Source organism: Hibiscus syriacus, unplaced genomic scaffold, assembly GCF_006381635.1.
Source record: "Hibiscus syriacus cultivar Baekdansim isolate YM2019G1 unplaced genomic scaffold, ASM638163v2 tig00111409_pilon, whole genome shotgun sequence".
NCBI classification, from domain to species: Eukaryota; Viridiplantae; Streptophyta; class Magnoliopsida; order Malvales; family Malvaceae; genus Hibiscus; species Hibiscus syriacus.
In genome coordinates, this window is record NW_024063086.1 from 2,956,739 (window position 1) to 2,977,099 (window position 20,361).

General features: G+C 35.6%; 1 protein-coding gene across 1 annotated transcript; it reads left to right on the forward strand.

The window, feature by feature from the left end:
- The first annotated feature begins 16,977 nt into the window (after positions 1-16,977).
- On the forward strand, positions 16,978-20,097 carry LOC120162872 (eukaryotic translation initiation factor 3 subunit M-like). Its single transcript, XM_039172941.1, is given in 12 exon segments — positions 16,978-17,140; positions 17,231-17,360; positions 18,031-18,169; positions 18,252-18,464; positions 18,565-18,691; positions 18,693-18,704; positions 18,975-19,125; positions 19,229-19,338; positions 19,419-19,505; positions 19,507-19,517; positions 19,659-19,728; positions 19,890-20,097. Coding segments are annotated over 12 exon segments (1,233 nt in total). The 5' UTR covers positions 16,978-17,047; the 3' UTR covers positions 19,980-20,097.
- The last annotated feature ends 264 nt before the right edge of the window (positions 20,098-20,361 follow it).

Below are 20,361 nucleotides of genomic sequence, written 5' to 3' on the forward strand. Positions count from 1 at the left end.
TTGGAGTTCACAAATAGGACATGTATGATGTATTTTTCAAAAATAATTTTAACTAATTATAAATCATCATTAAAAGTGGTTGTTTGAAATTGTAGGACAGAGAGCATGTTGGTGTTGCTAGCAGGCAACAACAAAAGTTTACGCACACGGCTGGATCGAAGAGCTTTGCTTGTATAGCTAATGAGGAGGTATTATAGATTATTCACATAGTTATATGTATTCCATGTACTTACTAACTCAAACTAATTATATTGTGGTACATTGTAGGAAAATACATCTGGTTCTAAAGTTGGCCGAATCAAACTCTTCGACATGGCACATACAAAGAAGGATAACACTTCTATGACTGCTGAAGCTGCAGAAATTATGGTACGTTTATTGGATAGAGGATTTGAATTATGTTTTATTTATATCTGTAGCATGACATTTTTATTTGAATTAATTATTTACTTTATTATTAGGAAAAATTGAGGGAGAAAAGGGCAGAGTATCAAGCTACGGCTTCGAGTCAAGGTCTTGTTAATGTGGATGACATTGAAAACCAAGCTATTAATGACGTTTTGGGTCCTGAAAGATATGGTCGGGTGCGCTGTCAAGGATCATTCGTTACTACCACCAAATATTTTGGATCCAGTTCATCTCAGTACATGTCATCACAGTCTCATTCTTCCCAATTAGAAGTTAGTTATTTAAAACAAAAGTTGGCTGAAATGGATCAACAAAAGGCTAACATGAAAGCCGAAAATGAAGCGAGGGAAGCAGAGAAAGAAGAAGCGGAAGCACAGAGAGAAGCAGCGGCAGTACAAAGAGAAGCGGCATATGAGCAGAAATGTCAACAATTTGAAAAACGACTAGATGCTATGATGCAGATGTTACAAAAAACGCAACCTCAGAATCCACCATCTTAGTCTCGTTTATGTTATATGTTTTGTTAATGTTATCGAACAATGTTTAACTGAATTAATATTACGTTAATGTAAACTTTTATTTATTATATTGGATTTGATGTTGGTTGTTATGGAAATATAGTATGGTGTTATTGATGTCATGTTTGTTGGATACTGGAACAGGTTGAACAAAATAGATTTGGGGTAATCGAAAAAATATTTAAATTGTTTCAATTATGTGTTCTTTAGTGGCGTTTGTAAAAAATGCCGCTAAATAACAAAAACAATATCGGCATTTTACATAAAAAAGCCACAAATAATTTAGATATTTTGTGGCGTTTGTATCCAAAAAACGCCGCTATATACCAAACCTTTTGTGGTGTTTGTAACAAAAAATGCCGCAAAATATATAAATTTTTTGTGGCGTTTTTATATAAAACGCCGCTATATAATAGACTTTTTTTAGTGTTTGTATCCAAAAAACGCCGCTAAATATCTTAACCATTTGAGGCTTTTATAAAAACGTCGCTATAGATGTAGACATTTTGCAGTTTTTGTATCCAAAAAACGCCGTTAAATATCTACACTTTTTACGATGTTTGTGGGACAAACGCCACTAAATTGCAACACCTATTATTGCGTTTATTCAAGAAATGTCTCTATATCTCTTCACCTATTGTGGCGTTTTTTGTTGACAAATGTCGCGAACTTTAGCGGCGTTATTTTTCCCAGTGCTTCTTGCGGAGTTTTTTATATCGCCACAAACGTTTTTTGTGGCGTTTTAGGTCAAAAAAATGCCATAAATGTATAATTTTACTGTAGTGAATATATAAAAGACATAAATGGATGCCATAAATGAGATGTATAATAGTGTATAAAAGGCATGATAGTTTGCCAAAATGGAAATGGCTTAATGGTGCATTATAAGCATGAAGGGATACTATCAATGAAAATAAAAAATAATGACTAAAGAGATAAATGGAGAAGAAAAATATAAAGGAAGATAAGTATGCTAGGCATACTAAAATACTTAAGATAATTGTAAATGGAATACGGTTTAAATAAGGAGGATCATAGAATCCTTAAAGAATACACAATTTAGTATGAACTAAATATAAAAAACAATAATTATGTGTACACAAAGGTTACTTTATAATTTTATATCTCACTAAGTAAATACTTAACGGGTGTTGTTTCCACACGTAGGTAAAAGTGGAGATAAACTAAGTAAGGAGTGCAACAGTAATAGCGGGTATCATCTGTTAAGGTTGACTCTCATCAGTAATGGTAAGACAATCATGTTTATTTTGAACCATTAATGACATGTAATCAAATTTAAAGAAAAATGCTCTGGAATGTATATAAAGTGAAAATTTGTGGTAGTATATTTCGATGAACATTTTATGACGGTGTTGAAACGTTTTAAGTTAAATTTTGAAACAAGATTTTTAAGGGTTTTCAAAAGACGGACTGTTTTAAAAGTGAGGTAACATCCATATCTCATACAAGAAAAGGTATACGAGATATGGGTGTTACAAAAAGGGAGTTAACAAGAAAATACCTCTTTTTATTTATATAAACGTAAAAAGTTTTTGAGTAACTACATGACAAACTTTTAACTGGAAAAGAAAATAGAAGAAAATAAAGTATACATCTTCAGATATCAATAATAATACAAATGCCTTTGAACTGGCATGCCGCAGATTGACTCAAGTGTAGCTTCTGTTAAAAGAATCTCGAGAGCCGTAACAATGCGTAAGGGTGTGAAGTTCCTTCTAGACTACCAAATCTCCAGATGTTGGATGTCATCAACCAGTATTGAGTCTTATATGCATTCAATTTCTTTCCTTATTGTTATAATCGAGACTCTTTAATCTTTAGTCCTAACACTGATCACCACTTGCATGAATCCAGGACCTCCACCATGCATGAATCCTGAATTTGAATGACACTCAAGCTGCCCTTGCGGGTTTTCAACTTGAGATCTCCTTTGGTTTCAAGACTCCATTTTCATTTTTTTATATTAAACCCTCCTTTTATTTATTTATTTATTTATTTATTTATTTATTTTTCTTTTCTTCATTTTTTTCTATCTCTTTTTTCTTTTTCTTTTTTTCAGGCAAAATATCACTTAACCATATCGGAGTTCACTGTGTAGAGTAATTCTGGCCCATCCATCTCCTTCGTGGAACTCTCGGATGTGAACTTTCTTATCGTGTGCTCGTATCATGCGCTTCTGGTACATCTGACCATGACAAATAGCTTTCAATCTCTTTTCTTCAATCAAATTCAATTGGTCATATCTGACTTGTACTCATTCTGCCTCATCTAGCTTTACCTATGACAAAACTCGAAGTAAGGGAATTTCTAACTCAATGGGTAGGATAGCTTCTATCCCATAGGCTAAAGAAAACGGAGTTGCCCCAGTCGATGTCTGCACTGAAGTTCGATAAGCCAACATAGCAAATGACAATTTCTCATGCCAATCCGTATAAGTCTCAGTCATCTTCTCTATAAGCCTCTTGATGTTCTTATTAGCCGCCTCTACTTTCCCATTCATATTCGGACGATAAGTGGTGGAATTATGATGTTTTGTTTTGAACTACTCACTGACTGAGTTCATCATCTTATTTTTTAGATTCAATGCATTGTCGGAGATAATCCTCTCTGATAAGCCATATCGACAGATGATTTCCTTTTTTAAGAATTTACAGACTATTGACTTAGTGACATTTGTATATGAAGTCGTTTCTATCCATTTGGTAAAGTAGTCTATTGCTACCAAAATGAAGCGGTGACCATTTAAAGCCTTGGGTGAAATTTGTCTAATAACATCTATGCCCCACATAGAGAATGGCCACGGAGTTGTAATCACGTATAATGGATGAGGAGGGGTATGTATCATGTCTCTATAGATATGATATTTGTGACATTTTCGGGCATAATTGATACAGTTAGTTTCCATTGTTGACCAATTATACCCAAATCTCATTATTTGTCTAGCCATTGCATATCCATTGGTATGGGTACCACTTACTACTTCATGCATTTCTTCAAGAATTGTTTTAGCTTTTTTGGTGTCCACACACCTCAAAAGTACCTGATCCAAGCTTTTCTTGTATAGGATCTCACCATCGAGCATATACCCTGAGGCCATTCTTCTGATAGTTCTCTTGTCATTCTCGGTCACCTGTTCTGGATAACTCTGATATCTGATATATTGCAAGATACCATAATCCATAGATTTCCATCTTCTTCTTCTTCAATGTTAAAGCAATGGGATGGATACTCATAAGTATACATTTCAATGGGTATCATATTCGAGTGCTCGCCTACCTTGAATGTTGCTACCAAAGAGGCTACGGCATCTGTCATTTGATTCTCTTCTCTAGGGAGGTAATTGAAGGTTATTTCTTCAATTTCTTCGATAAGTTCCATGACCAATTTACGGTATTCTAAAAGCTTGGGATCTTTTGTCTCCCATTCTCCCCTGAGTTGGTAAATTACCAGAGATGAATCCCCATATACCTTGAGCATTTTTACCTTACGTTCGATGGTAACTCTAAGATCCAGAACACAAGCCTCATACTCAGTCATGTTGTTTGTGCAATCAAAATTGATCCGACTAGTGAAAAGATAATGCTATCCATTTGGTGAGACCAAGATTGCCCCAATCCCGTGCCCCAAGGCATTTGAAGCACCATCAAAGTTCAGCTTCCAATGTTTACTATGGACGTAACTATTTCTTCCACTAAAATAGCCATTAGATCTTTGTCTGGGAAATCAAAGGTCAGTGACTCATATTCTTCAGAAGCTCTACTTGCAATAAATTCTGTTATGGCGCTCCCTTTAACCGCTTTTTGGCTTACATACTGGATATCAAACTCTGACAACAAGATCTGTCAACGAGCTAATCTTCCAGATATTACAGTACACCCATCATATACTTTAAAGGATCGAGTCTGGATATAAGCCAAGCGGTGTGATATAACATATACTGCTTGAGCATTCGGGTAACCCATACCAAAGCATATCACAATTTTTCGATTGGTGAGTATCTAGCCTCACACTCAGTGAACTTCTTAATAAGATAGTAAATAACCCTATCTTTCTTCTCAGTTTGGTCACGTTGTCCTTATACATACCCCATTGAGTTTTCATAAACTGACAAGTAAAGAATTAAGGGTTTGTCTGAGATGGGTGGTACTAAGATTGGGGTACTTGAAAAATATCATTTAACTACTTCGAAAACTTCTTGGCAATCATCACTCCATGCCACTAAGTTATTCTTGCGAAGGAGGTGGAAAATAGGATCGTATTTCTTAGTCAACTGCGAGATAAATTGAGCTATATAATTCAGTCTCCCCAATAATGCTCGAACCTATTTTTATGTCCGTGGTAGTTATAAATCTTGAATGGCTTTGACTTTATCGGGATCTATTTCAATTCATTTTTTGCTCACTACGAATCTCAAGAGCTTCTCAGATGTCACCCCAAAGGCACACTTACTAGGATTAAGCTTCAGCTGACATTTCCTTAGTCTTCGAAAAAGCTTTCTTAAATTCTCGACGTGTTCCTCCTATGTCTTATCTTTGACAGTCATATCATCAACATAAACTTCTATTTCTTTATGCATCATGTCATGAAACGACGTTATCATGGCCCTTTGATATGTCAATCATGTATTTTTTTCATATCTTCAGAGTACATTTTAATTTGATTGTAGTCAGAGAAACCATCCATGAATAAGAACAAGTAATTTCCAGCAGTGTTATCCACCAAGGTGTCTATGTGTGGTGAAGGAAAATTATCATTCGGACTGACTCTATTGAGATCTCTATAGTCAACACACATACGGACTTTCCCATGCTTCTTTGGTACTAGGACAATATTTGCCACCCACTCAGGATACTTGGCCACTTTAAGAAACTTGACATCGAATTGTTTCTTCACCTATTCTTTAGTTTTTAGCAGCATCTCAGGTCTCATCCTTTTTAGCTTTTTTTGCATAGGCTTTATTAGCAATCTGTGTACCATCAACTCTATATCCAAATCTGGCATGTCTTTATATGACCAAGAAAATACATCTTTTTATTCTTGAAGTAATTCAATCAAACTCTGTCATCCTTCAGTAGATAGAGTAGTGTCAATCTTTACTTCTTTCTTATCCTCATCTAACCTCAAATTTAAGATCTCAGTAGGCTCCTCATGAGGCAGAATTTTTTTATCCTCTCTTTGCACCATTTTTAGCAGTTCAGAAGGTAAGTCAAATCCCTTATCATCACCATAATTCTCTACTTCCCCTTGACATATGGGCAGCTCGAACTCAATTTCTAGGTTAGTGTCATCAGCATTCATATTATTGATATCTGAGGTCCTAAAAGAATAACGAACGAGAGTATATATACATATAGACATACAAGAAAATCTTATCCCATATCAAGATAAATAGAAAGAAATAATACATGCATATAACAAATGATGAAAAAATGCATGGGAGAATGTCTGTCATTTTGAATTAATTGGAATACATCTTTCATTAAAGTAAAAATATATATAGTTTAACCCTTTACATAAAATACCTATTGCCCTAGGATATAAGCAATAGGGAAAGTTCTTGTGTATTACTCTGAAAAAGACTTGAAAACTATAGGTAAATCCTCCTCAGTCCAATTATTCAACATAAAGCTCAGTGATGCAGGGTAGCTGCCCATAGCTCTCCATTCTTCAGATTCATAGTTCAATATGACATTGATGCCTAGATTTCTCAAGGAATTCTTAACAATCATCTCATTGTCTCGTTGACTCCCTTGGAACATATGTCCTCCATACACAAAAGTGTTATGCAACGGCGGGAATATCATTGGCTCACATCTGAGTTCTTTTCTAGCTAGCCTTGTTTTTCTCATTTCTTGGTTCTTCTTGATGCCTCTTAGTTTCTCCCTTAGAGTCAGCTGATATCCCAAGCCAAAATGATCTCTCTTAGTGATGGGGAAAACTGGATTAACAAGTCCTTGTAAGTGACTTCCTAACGCTCTTTCGACTTTTGCTCTTCTCCCCAGGGTTAACTTGAGCTCCATTCTAGTGTAATTTGATAGTTTGGACATGGGTATCTTCTTGCCTTCAGCCACGAATATGGAATTAGCAAAATCCAATGATCTAAAAGAGCATTTAATAGCTTTCTCGTCCACTTCAACATACGGAGAAGTGGTGGAGACAAAAGCAATAATGTCTTCTTCAGTGTTAACATATATAAGCCTTTCCTCGATTACAAATTTTAACTTTTGGTGCAGTATGGATAGAACTACCCCTACCTGGTGAATCCAAGGCATCCCAGTAAGCAATTGTAAGTGGGCACGATATTCATCACAAGGAATTCCACCTCATATGTAGTTGGGCCAATAGTTAAAGGAATGTCAATCTTTCCTAGCACCTCCCTTTTAGTTCCATCAAAAGCTCGGACAATGTTCTGGCTATTGCTCATTAGTGTACTGTTGACTGACAGTTTCTTCATGGTCACTAATGGCATTACGTTTAAAGTAGAGCCATTATCAACTAACACTCGATACATAATATGTCCTTTGCACCTAACAGTAATGTGTAGGGCTTTATGGTTGCTGATCATCCCAGAGGGGATCTCTTTCTCAGAAAATGAAAGGAAATTTTCGGCATGTATATTTGTAACCAACTTATCCAACTTTTCTACGGGCAACTCATTTGGCACAAAAGTCTAGTTCAAAACTTTTAGCAAGGCATTTCGATGTGTCTCAGAGCTCAATAGAAGTGCCAAGATCAAGAAAAGGGTGGGTAACTTGTGCAACTACTCAATAATAATGTATTCACCATGTTTAAGAAATTTCAAGAATTCCACAGTTTCACTCTCAGTCACTAGCTCGTTGTTGACAGGTTCATCTTCTCTTAACTGCAGGTCAACCTTTTTTCCTTTATCAATGGTAGCTTTCTTCTCAGGTTCTTTAGGTTGGTTAAGAAAGTAACATCTTCAATTTCTAGTGAACTGGACAACTTCATCTACTTCTTTATTTTCTTTCACCATCTCCTACATCTTGCAGTCATAATTACATGGTACTTGTTTGCTATCTTTATACGAGAATGGGGATGGGGGTGTGATTACCATCTTCGGAGCTATTTTCTCTACTATCCAAGTCTTTGGCGTGATGATTAGAGGACATTTAGCGTTGTAAACCCATCTAGAAGAACCCTCAGAGGTACAAATTTTTGCTTCTTCTTCTTCTTCTGTGGCTTCTTTGAAGAACTCCATCTTTTTATCATCCATCTTCTTTTGTACTAGAGCCTGGAAATCAAGACAATGTTGTATATTGTGTCATTCATAGCTGTCGTAATGGCATATATCTCCATTATTGAGTTGTTCAACTGACAGATTGGGCATCAATAGGCATGCCTTGATCATTTGACCCCAAACCCAATACATAGGTGATTTCACCTCGCTAACTTTTATTGTAATTTTCCTTCCTTTTCCCTCAGTGATTGCATTGATCCTTGTGCCTGCGTGGTTTGACAGTGGGTTTTAGGCCACGTTTGGCTGCTCACTGTCACCAAAGTTGATGATGTTCTTTATTCTCGGGCTTTGGATATTTTCTTGAATGCAGTGTAGTTCTTAATAGAATATCCAGGAACCCCTGCATGATACTCATATTGAACGTTGGCATCGTACAACTTAGGGTAGGGAGATTGCAGAGGTGACACATAATAGGGTGGCATTACATGTATGTCATACAATATATGGAATAACTCTTTGTAAGACATATAAATCAGATCGAACTATGGCTTCTCTCTCTTGCCTTAGCTCCCTTACCCCTTGCCTGGCAGGGTTTTGTGTAGATGATCCTGCAGCCTGAGGTCGAGACACAGTTATGTTATTATATTTGTATTTTCTCACGTTGTTGATCTCATTCTCCTACTTTCTCACTGGTGGTTTTTTGCTAGATTCGCCTCCATCGAGTCTCCCACTCTTAATTTCCATCTCAATCATCTCACCAGCTGTGATAATGTCAGCAAAACTCTTGGAGGAATTCCCTATGAGGTAGGTAATGAAAGGAGCTCTTAAAGTGTTTACGAATAGCATAATTGTCTCTTCTTCTTCAAGGGGCGGATGCACTTATCCAGCTATGTCTCTTCATCTCTGGGAATACTGTCTAAAGCCCTCATTAGATCTCTTTTCCATGCTCTGTAGCACAAGTCAATTGGGCCTAACATCATTCACATGCTTATATTGTTCAAGAAAAACTTTTGTAAAATCTTTCCATGACTTGATATGAACCCTACTTAATTGGTTATACCATCAAATGATAGAACCTGCTAAGTTCTCTTGGAAGCAATGAATCAACAGTCGATCATCCCCTATATAGCTAGTCATTTTTCTATATAACATAGTGATGTGAGCAGAGGGGCATTTCGTGCAGTCAAATTTTTCAAACTCTGGAACTTTGAACTTGGGTAGTAACACCAAATTAAGAACCAAACTCAATTTTTTGCATTAATTCCATACATGCTAGTGTCCTCCTTCATAGCCCTAATTTCTTCTTCTAGTTGTTTCCATTTTTCTTCAAATTGTTTGCTTTGCTCTTTCCTGCCTTCCTGGTCAAAATCTGGGACATCTTCAGCCTATTGTTGGTTTACAGAGGTGCCAGGTAAATTTATGTGCACTCTTTCTGGTTGTTCAGCCGCTCCTTGTTTTACTCTAACATGATATGGTGTAAAGCCTGGGGGTATAGAGGTTCTTCAGTGGTAACACCAATAGTTGGAGCTTTACCACGATCCGCTCGTGGTGCGAAACCTATAGGGTACAAAGGTTCTTTAGTAGTAGCATCAATAGTTGGGGTATCTTCTCGCCCTATACTTCTTCCTTGTAACATGCTTGCAAGTTTCTCCATCAAATCATTATAGGATTTCAGCATTTGTTCGCTCATATCCTCTTGATCTTTCTTGAAGCTCTCATACATTTCAAGTTGAATCTTTTATATTTGGCCAATTCTCTCGTCTATTGCCTTCTTCCGGGTATGGTACAGATGCTTAAAATTGTCAAGTATTATGTAGTGTACCCTTTATTGTTAATTTCGATATTTTAAATATGAATGCAAATTATATGGAAGTAAAATGTTGAACAAATAATTGTAAAATAGCAAATAAAATGCAGAACATAAAACTTAAATTATAAATAAAGTGCAAATGTATGTAGAAAGGCATTGATTTATAAAAAGTGATCAATCTTAGAAAAACTTTCATTTATGACAAAAGCCTAGCTCTAATATTCAGCTCCATTATCTCATTGACAAGCCAAGTGATCCTTTTTCCCAAATCTTATGTTGGATTTGTATAACTCTGGATAACTCTTGCTTGGATGTCAATCTCTTTTAGCTTCATTGTAATATCATTTAATTGATTTATGGTTTTAATGATTACATGATTCACATTTGTTTTCCATTCCTCAAAGTGATCACTCGCATTCTACCACTGCTGCCTGGTGCTTCGAATAGTGCGCTCAAAACCAATTATTTGTACTTGATAACTTCGTAAGGCATCTTCTAGATCCCGAACTTTTCTTCACAAAGTGGTATTCTCTTTGAGGCTAACCCTTAGATCTGTCGGCCCTCGTTGACCATTCTCCTTAAATAAGGAATTTTTGAATTGAAGGATGTAAGCATTATACTCTTCATTTTTAGCCTGAGCCTGAGCTAACTCTTCCTCATGCCTTGCTTTCATCTCTTGTATCTTTTGATTGAGGACCTCTATTCGCTCGTTCTTTGTCCCACATCTTTGTATCCAAAGGAAAACTTCATCTTGCTTGCCTTGGAGCATATGATCTCGATGTTGCCTTTATAATTTCAACTCTTCACTGCTTCTCCTCTTTTCAACTTCAAGCTCATATATTTTTCGTCATCTAATCTCAAGTTCACTTAGCATGCTATTCACCTCTATTTTGAACCCTTTAAACATATTGTTTTTCTCAACTTCTAATTATTCTACTCTTCGTTTCCCCTCCTCTATCTTGCTTAATCTTCTCTGATTTTCAACTTTGAGCTCCTCAATATTAGCTTGCAACCATTTCACTTCAAAAGTGAGCTCTTCTTCTTTCTTCTTGCTCAGGGTGTGCCTTTGTCTCAATTCTTTAGCTTCTTTTCTTTCACCACTCAGTGCATGAGCCCAGGACTTCTTCTCTATCTCGAGCTCTTGATGTTTTTTATTCTTCTCTGCCTTTAGTTCTCTAATATGGCGTTCTCTTTCAGCTCTGACGTCCTTAACTCGATGATTTTTTTCAGCCTTGAGTTCCAACTTCCACTGCTTTGAAGTTTTTCCTAGTCCAGCAATTTCCCAGGCCCGATTCATTTTCGATAATCTTTTTGTAAGCCCATGAAATCATCCTCAACCTCATCTTTCCTCTTTTGTATGATCTCAAATTATTTACTATGGAACCTAATATCGAGGTCTAACATGAAATTCTCTTGCCTAAGACCTTCACACTCTTTTTCTTTCTTGGAAATTTCGGCTTCACATTCGTTCCTCAGTATTTCCAACTCATATGGCATATGTCTGAACTGCTCCTCCAAAAGGAATCTCTTGATCACATTCAGCTAAGGGAATAATGTAATTCTTCCTTAAAACTCTCCAAGCCATATAATCTGGTGTTAACATGACCTCTTCTGCTACCACATCGGCTCGAAAGTTTAACTTCTATGCATTTGACATTAAACGAGCGGTTTTCTTGTAGTGATCTATGTGGTAAACAAATTCAGACTTACATAGGCCTGAGGTGGTTGGGACGAATTGGCATGCCCCAAATTGCCTTAACACCATTAGTAAAGCATAACCTACTCCACCCCATAACCCTAACAGAGTTACCCAATCAGAATCCCCACATTTGTACAACACATCGACAAGCTAAGCAGGGGGCTCCACACTATATCATGATCTTGTAAATTCCTGAAAAGTGAAACCCAATATTTTCTTGTGAGATGCTCAGGCTATTCTTTGGTGAGGAAATCTTTCAAGGGTGAATAGGAACTTGAGAATCGACAATTGTATTCTCAATCAATCTTCCAGAAGTGGCTACGTATCCATACAATAAGCAACTAGACATACCCAGTGAATCAACTACTATATACTCTCTTTAACAACTATTAAGCGACCTGATTGTCTCCGCTAAGACTGCAGGAACATGATTCACTTTCCTTTCAAAACGTTCAAATAAATCAACTACAACAGATTCTACATGGCAAATAACTTTTGGGAAAATCACTAAGCCAGAACATTTCCATGCTCTTCTCAATATCACTGTGTTTGACAATAAGTTCTTTAAGGACACAACCAAGGAAAACAAACAGAATCTTATTTCTTTTTGATTTGGTCAGCTACCCATTTCTCCCCCATTTCGGTAATCTTTACGAGCTTGTTTTTGAAAGGTTGCACTCTTGTCGTTTTTGAGTATATTCTATCCAAGTGTATCGTTTCGAAATGAAACAGAGAGGTGTATTCTTCCAGCGTGTGAGTCATGTCCTCCTTGTTGAAAGTGAAACAACTATATGATGGATTCCAAAACTGAATCAGAACTTTGATCAAGGGTTCATTTACTTTCACATACAACAAAATAGCTATGTCACCACACTTTTTCCAGAATGCATGCCTCTTATCAGATTTCCAACTCTCCCAGATTTCACGTAACCCTTGCAGATCATTTTTTCTTAAGATTAAATGGAGCGACCTCTGGTGCACTGATATGTAGTCTTCAGTCAAACTATCCCCCTTCTTTCTCTAAGTTTCTTCAGACCATGACCTCACTTCTGTATTCTTTATTTCCTTGTTATGAAAACTCTTGTCCATTTTATGACCTCCTTCTACTCTGAAATTACTTTGTGAACCAATACATTTCTTAATGAATGATCATGCAATGCAACAGTACCAAAAAACAGAAACAAAAATAAAATTGTGTCAGTATATAAAATGAATAATCGAATAACAAGAAAATATATCATAAACTTTACCCACATATAATCTACCCAATATTTTACCCTCATGCTTTTATTTGGAAACTAAATCCTAATCACATTTTTAGTTCACATGCTTCATACGGAAATATAAAACCTAACATCATACTTTTCTAGTTCTCATACTTCTTGCAAAAATAAATAAATAGATTCGAGGAAAAGGTTAGAATGAGTTTCCTCTTTGTGACTTTTGAAGAACCGCAGACAGAGATTCAATACAAAATGGGCAGAAATTTGGTAATACTAACAGGGTCCTCGAATTATATCATTTGTCGGTGCCCTATAGGGCCAAGACCCTCGATCCTCACCCATTATAGGCTTAAATGGATCAAGTTCAATTCGAGAGGATGCATTTCCCCATGTCCATGCAAGGAAACTCAATGTTTCGCTCGTAAACATAAGGCATATGTACCCCAGAGGTTACTTACTAAAGCCCATGCGGAGAGAAATATTTTTTCTCAAGTAAGCATAGCGTTCACCCCTACCTAACGGGACAGAGCACTGTTAGAAGGCTCTAAATATCGAATGGTTATAGCGCGAGTGGGGCAAACTCTCAATCCTTCGCCTCGATTGAAAAAAACAGACTAAAACAAAAGTCAAAAATCTGAAACATGTAAATCACACTTTAGTACAACCAATAAATAAAAGATGCACGATGCAATACAAACAAAACATGAGGATCAAAATTTAAATATCGTTCAAATTTACCATTTTAAAAAAAAAGACATATAATCCATTACGTCTTGACTCTCTAAGGTCCCCAGCGAAGTCGCCAAGCTGTCGAAACGATCCTTAAGCTTTTTAGGACTACGGCGGGGAGTGATCCAACTTAATCTTGGAAATGATTGGGGTTTTAAAATAAAGAGCAAATAAATAGACTTGGAGTCGCCATCGACCTTTGGGTTAGGTAGGTCGAATACCTAAAAATACCTTTTAAAATAATTTTAAGAAAAAATAGTTTTAAAAGATAAAAATAACGATCTGCGTTTAATCAGAGATTCGTTTTGAACAAGGGTTTGAGAGTCGGTTACGCGCGATGAAAGATTAGCACCCCCACAACGCTCAAAATCAGTACCTAAGCGATTATACGCCATCTGAATGTTGAAAGTGGCCAATTTGAATATACATTTAAATTATGATCCTCTTAAAAATAAAATAAAAGGGGTATTATTTTGTACGAACAATTCTCGGAAATACTCTCCTTATTAGTTAAGGGGGCACTTCCATGGATTCTCCATACAAAATAATATTGCCTTAGCTTATAAATAAAATAAATATATAAAAAAATTTTTCGAATATAAAATGTATTATTTTGTTTGAACAATTCTAGGAAACACACTCCTTGTCCGTTAAGGTGCATTTCTATAAATTATTCGCACAAAATAAAATTTAATATATATATTTTCTAAAAAGAAAAATACTAATATACATATGTTGATCGAAATCATACGCATTTAATAACTTCCTAATAGCATGTAACAAATAAGAAACACAACACAAGTCGATTAGACCGTACTAAAATATGACAAAAAGACAAAAACTTTAAAGACCAAACTGCAAAATCAGCAAAACCTAGTGTAACCATTGCGAATATTATACAAATTAGTCATCATAATTGTAAATAAACCAGTAACACTATTTAGAGCTAAAAATTATTAAAATATAATAATTTAAGGACTAAACTGTAAAGAAAGCAAAAATATTGGCCATAAACAAGAATATCAAGAAAGAAAGATAGGTACTGGAAATGTAATTTAACCATTATCAATCTTTCAGGTCCAAAATGAAAATTATAAAAAAAGGTACTCAAACTAAAATAAGCATAAAAATAACATAACAAATAGAAATGAACTAAAATAGGATACGAGTAAAATAAAATGCTCGAAATGAAAAGAATTGCAACTTCATTTAGTGACTAAATCGGAATGTTACAAACATAGAAGGACTGAGGAAGGGGTTTGCCCACGCGCCCAAAACACAGAAATTCCCTCTCAAAATGCATCGTTTTGGCATGGGTATATATACCCAAGGGCCGAAAATGGCTAAACTCTCATATTTTCATTTTCCTATCTCTCTCTCTCTAAAAGAGATAAATATTTTTCTCTCCGGCTTCTCTCTACTTTTCCCCGCCGGGGGGAGAGCCTGGCAGCCTTCGGCCACCGTACGCCAGAACCCTCCGTCGCCGTCCGCGACGGCCGGAGATCGGAAAATAACCCCAAAACCAAGCTTACTCTCCCCTAAACCCAAAAATCACCTTCCATCTTCCTAAAAGCTCCCCCACCATCCTAGATCTAGATGTTTACCTTCGAAATGGAGGTTTCCCGACGACGTTTGGAGGCTTCGGTGAACTAGGGTAAGACTCCTCTCTCCCTTATCTTTTTACTCGGTTTTTTCCTTTCCCCTTTTTTTTACCTGAAAGCTTTCTGTTCTCTCTGTTCTTTTGGTTGTGTTTTTCTGATTTTTTTTTTGTTTTTCTCCTTCGTTCCCTTCTCTCTTCGTTGATATGTTGATGTAGAGGGTCTCCCCATCTGACTTTATTTTCGTTGCATGCAAATGGAAATATATTCTGGTTCTTGTTTCCTTTTTTTTGTTCTCTTTGCTTCTTTTGGCTTCGGGCGATCCGACCGAGGAGTGAAGACAAAATCTGTTAATTAATGAAATATATCTATGAGAGAGGTAGCTCTATTGTGAAGACTCTCATATATCGATTCAACACCAGGAACAATAGTGTTGCTACATAATTCTCGTGGTATACCACTCGACGTGTTTACATTTCCAATAGTCTGATGACACATGCTGATGAACTAGGCTCCATAACAGTACACACACCATCCAAAATACTTATTGTATGATTAGAATTAGTACTTGAAGTGGAACAATTGTTTGAGAAAGGGGAAAGAATATTCATCAAACATGACATGTCGAGATAGAAATAGTTTATCATCATCATCAACACACTTGTATCCTTTACTATAGTCAAGGAATACACGCTTCCAAGATTGATACTTTTGGATTGAAAGGTCTAAGAAAAAGGAAACAAACACACCCAAAAACCTTCACTTACAAGTGATCGTTCGATCAAGTCGAATAAAAAAATTTCGAGATATTCGAGTTGACGAGTTCTATTTTATAACTCAAACTTTATTTAAAAAAATTTGAGTCGAATTGTTTAAGTTTTTGTTTAAATTTAATTATAAATATCTATAATATTATGGTACTATTTGATTTCAATTTAAACGGTTTTCTATAATCATAAACAATCCATATATATTTCTTCATATATTTTTCATATGTAATATTCATATATCATACAAAGTTGAAGGACTTAAATTTAAAAATCTATCCATTAGTTACTAAAAAATTGAGTTATTCAAGTTGATTCAAATTCGAGTTGAGAGTTTATTTTAATTAAATCGAGTTTTATTCATTGCTACATTCACTAGTGAGTAATTTGGTTTCTGACCAAGTATAACCATTTTTATTAAATCGTCACATCATCATATTAATAACATTTAACAATTTAGTGATAATTGATAATATAGATTATTGGAATGTATTTTTCTTAAAGTTGATGATCAATATTAGATAAAATCAAAACAAAAGTAACCAAATTTGTAGTCTAACTGGAAAAGGAAAGAAAGAAGAAGGAGCTAATAGACTATAATAAAAAAAAGGTTTATTCAAGTTTAATTTCTAAGCTATTACTTTTATTCCATTTTGGTACCCAAATTTCATTTTATTTCAAAATCATACATAACATTTAGTTTATGTTTCAATTTGGTACTCGTTGTTAAGAAATTAACAGAATTGCTGACGTTAAATTTTTCTAATTTTTTCAATGATGATGTGACGTTACCTTATGGTGACACGATAACATCATCGTTAAGTTTTTAACGACATGATATCAAAATGAAATCTAAACTAAATATTAGGTACGATTGTAAAATAAATAAAATTTAAATATCAAAACAGAATAAAAATAATACTTTAAGTACTAAATATACAGTTTACCCTCGAAAAAAAAATAGGAAGTACAAATCTAAAACAGCTAGGATTTTCACTACTTTTCTCTTCCTCTCTGTGCTCGGCTGCTTAAACCAATTCGAAGCTAGGGTTTTGCGGTTAGATTTTAAAATCACAATGACGACCGTCGTTCTCACCTCCGAAGAAGATCCCGTGCTCCCCGTGGTCCGATTCACGTCCGAACTCTCTTGGGCAGATGCCGGTCCAGAGGTTAGCTCAATTCGTCTTCCCAAAACTCTAATTTGAAATCGGAATGTTCATTTTTTTTCATTAAAACTTGATGTAATTATGATGCAAAAGGTTGCGGAGCCGCATGTGACGAGGCTTTGTATGGAAGCGCAAGAGTGTATGGTGATGGGAAGATGGTTGGATTTGGCTTCTTTAATGCTTACTTCTGCTGACATAGTCTTTTCTAAGGTCTCCGATAAAGGTATTATTTGAATAGTTTGGGAGATATATGAATTGAGAGATGATTATATTTTTCTCAGTTCATTCCTCGCTCAGTTCATTCCTCGCTTCGATGTAGTTTTTGAAACCTTAATTTAAGTTAGAATTAGATCATTGGGATTTGGGAATGGATTTTTAGGAGCTGCTTTGTTCTCGTGTTTGCTAACAACGTAGTTTTGATATAAAAGTAAAGAATGTTTCGAAGGATCCTTGAACTTTTTTTGGAGGATAGTATGGTTGTTTTAGTTTTACTACTGGAAAAATACGTTGGAAATGGATTTACGGTTTGAGTCATTTTTTCTCTTTTATTCAATTAGGATTTTGCTTTTCTTTTCTTTTCTTTTCTTTGGGTAGCGGTTTAGTATGTGAAAAGAGACTAACTAAAGCAGCACTCGTAAATGGAGTCTTATCACGTAGTGAAGTGATGATTTGTTCCAAGATTATAGTTGTTTAGATTTCCCTGGTTTTATTTTTTAGAATTTTCCATTTGAGTTGCAATGGCAAATAGGAAATGGAATGAGCTTATAGTATTAATATTCTGTGAGCATACTCGGGACTTATGATTTCTACAATGCTATGATAGATTAATTCATAAATATGCATTGAAGTTTGAGTTTTGCAAATAATTGATTACTTTTATTATGTTTCTTCAGATCTTGAGTGTATCTTCACTGTCATCTGCAATCTAGTCTCGAAGCTTGAAAATCAAAATGAAGAACTTGAGGTGGCAAAACTCATATCAACAAAAGTCACTCAACAACCAACTGATAAGCCTGCAATGCGTTTAAAGATGTAATGTCCAATGATGGTCCATAATTCTAGCCTATCGGATTTTAAATGTCTCTCTCTCTCACGTGTTTTTTATTCTTTTCAGCTTGTTTAATCTCTATAATTTGTTGGAGGGCCCAGATAGTCGGTTCTTTGTGTACATGCATGCCTTAAATTTGGCATTGAATGGAAAAGTCACTGATCATATTGTACCATCTTTCAAAAAGATAGACAGTTTCTTGAAGGAGTGGAATATTGGGGTCAAGGATCAAAGGAACCTCTTTCTTACAGTTGCAAATGCACTGAAAGAAAACAAGAGGTATATAAATTCACCAACACATGTATTTAGATGCCCTTACCTATATGTGATTAGAAGTTATATTATATTGGTTCCAATCTTACATGTACTTCAAATCCAGCTCAGGAAAGGATTCTTTCAAATTCTTGACCAAGTATTTAGCAACTTTCTCTGGTGAGGACTCTTATGTAATGAGTGAAGCCAAGGAGGAAGCTGTGCGGGCTATCATAGAATTTGTGAAGGCTCCGGGACATGTTTCAGGTATCTAAATCTTACTAATGTTGCAGATCATAGCTCATCTCTCTATATATCTATATATGTGTGTATGTGCATGTATTTTCATTTTAAGCTTATTTGATTCTAGTAAGTTCTTTGCTTCTTCAACCCCCCCGCCCCAAAACAAATTCTGGCTTCTACACTTTTTTAGCCACCCCCTAGAGCTTTGGTTGTATTGTTCCCAAATTGCAGCTGAGGATGTGTACTGGTGTTTGTTGCTCATATATGAATTTTTGTTCCTTTTTATTTTTGCAGTGTGATCTGCTTGATATGCCTGCTATTGGGCAGTTGGAAAAGGATGCTAAATATGCGTTGGTCTATCAGCTTCTGAAGATATTTTTGACTCAGCAGTTGGATGCCTTCCTGGAATTTCAGGCTGCAAATTCTACCTTACTGAAAAATTATGGTAATGCCTTGTCTTTTGTTTTACCTGTTATACATGCTATCACATGAGCTAAAGTTCCTCCATAATTTGTTTAATTTCAATACTATCACTCTCCATGGTCCAGGTCTTGTGTATGAAGACTGTATAACAAAGATGAGGCTGATGTCAATGGTCGATCTTGGCTGTAATGAATCTGGACAAATTCCATATGCCCTCATCAAGGATACTCTTAGGGTGAAGTTGCTTTGCTTCCTGTTTGCCACATTTTCTTCATAATATAGGTTTTTTCCCCATTGATGTATTTCTCTTTGCAGATCAATGAGGATGAGGTGGAATGGTGGGTTGTTAGGGCAATAACTGCTAAGTTAATAGAGTGTAAAATGGATCAAATGAATCAGGTTTGTGATTGTGAGGTAAGCTATTAGCCTCCCCCTCTCTCTCATGATGTAAGTGCAATTCAAGTTTATATGATTTCATTGCTTTGTCCATTAGATAAATATGAAGGATTCCCTTTTTAACTGGAAAAAAAATCCAACTGTTTGTTAAACATACAGCCGCCATACCGATCGCCTTTTTGGACAGCAACAATGGCATTCTCTTCGATCAAAACTAGCATTGTGGAGGGTAAGGAATATCACCCAATTGATACTTTAGTTATTCAGTCTTAAGTTTCTTTTCTTTACTTAGTGTGCTTTGGATCAGTAGCAGGAAAAGGTTTCTTTCGTTACTTATCAATCGATAATCTGTTTGAATGTCGACTTTCTGTTGGTCTTTGCTTTGAGTAGGGGAATGTTGCAAGCCTCATCAGCACCATTCAAGCAAACAAGGTTGTTGAAGAAGGCTCACAGGCAATGCAAGGGATGGCAATTCGATAGAGCGTTTTCTATGTCTATTTAGGTTGGAAGACTTTGTTTATTTATCCCACAATATATAACATCAGATTTAACTTACTATGGTTTTGGTTTGGGTAATGGATTGGTTAATTTTGCATCACTTTCTAAGGGTGTTACAACATTAACTTACAAAACTCTTAACAAAACAATTTATTAACATCACCGAAGATAATTGGGTAAATTACGCATTAAGTACCTAAATTATCAGTTTTGATATGTTTTAGTACTTAAATTTTTAATTTTAAAAAAAAATTATATATAAAGTTTAGTTTTTGTTTCATTTTAGTACCTTATTGTTAAAATCTTAGACGAGCTTGTTGGTCTTCGTGTCTACAGACGCTTGTCATATCCATCGATCCATAAA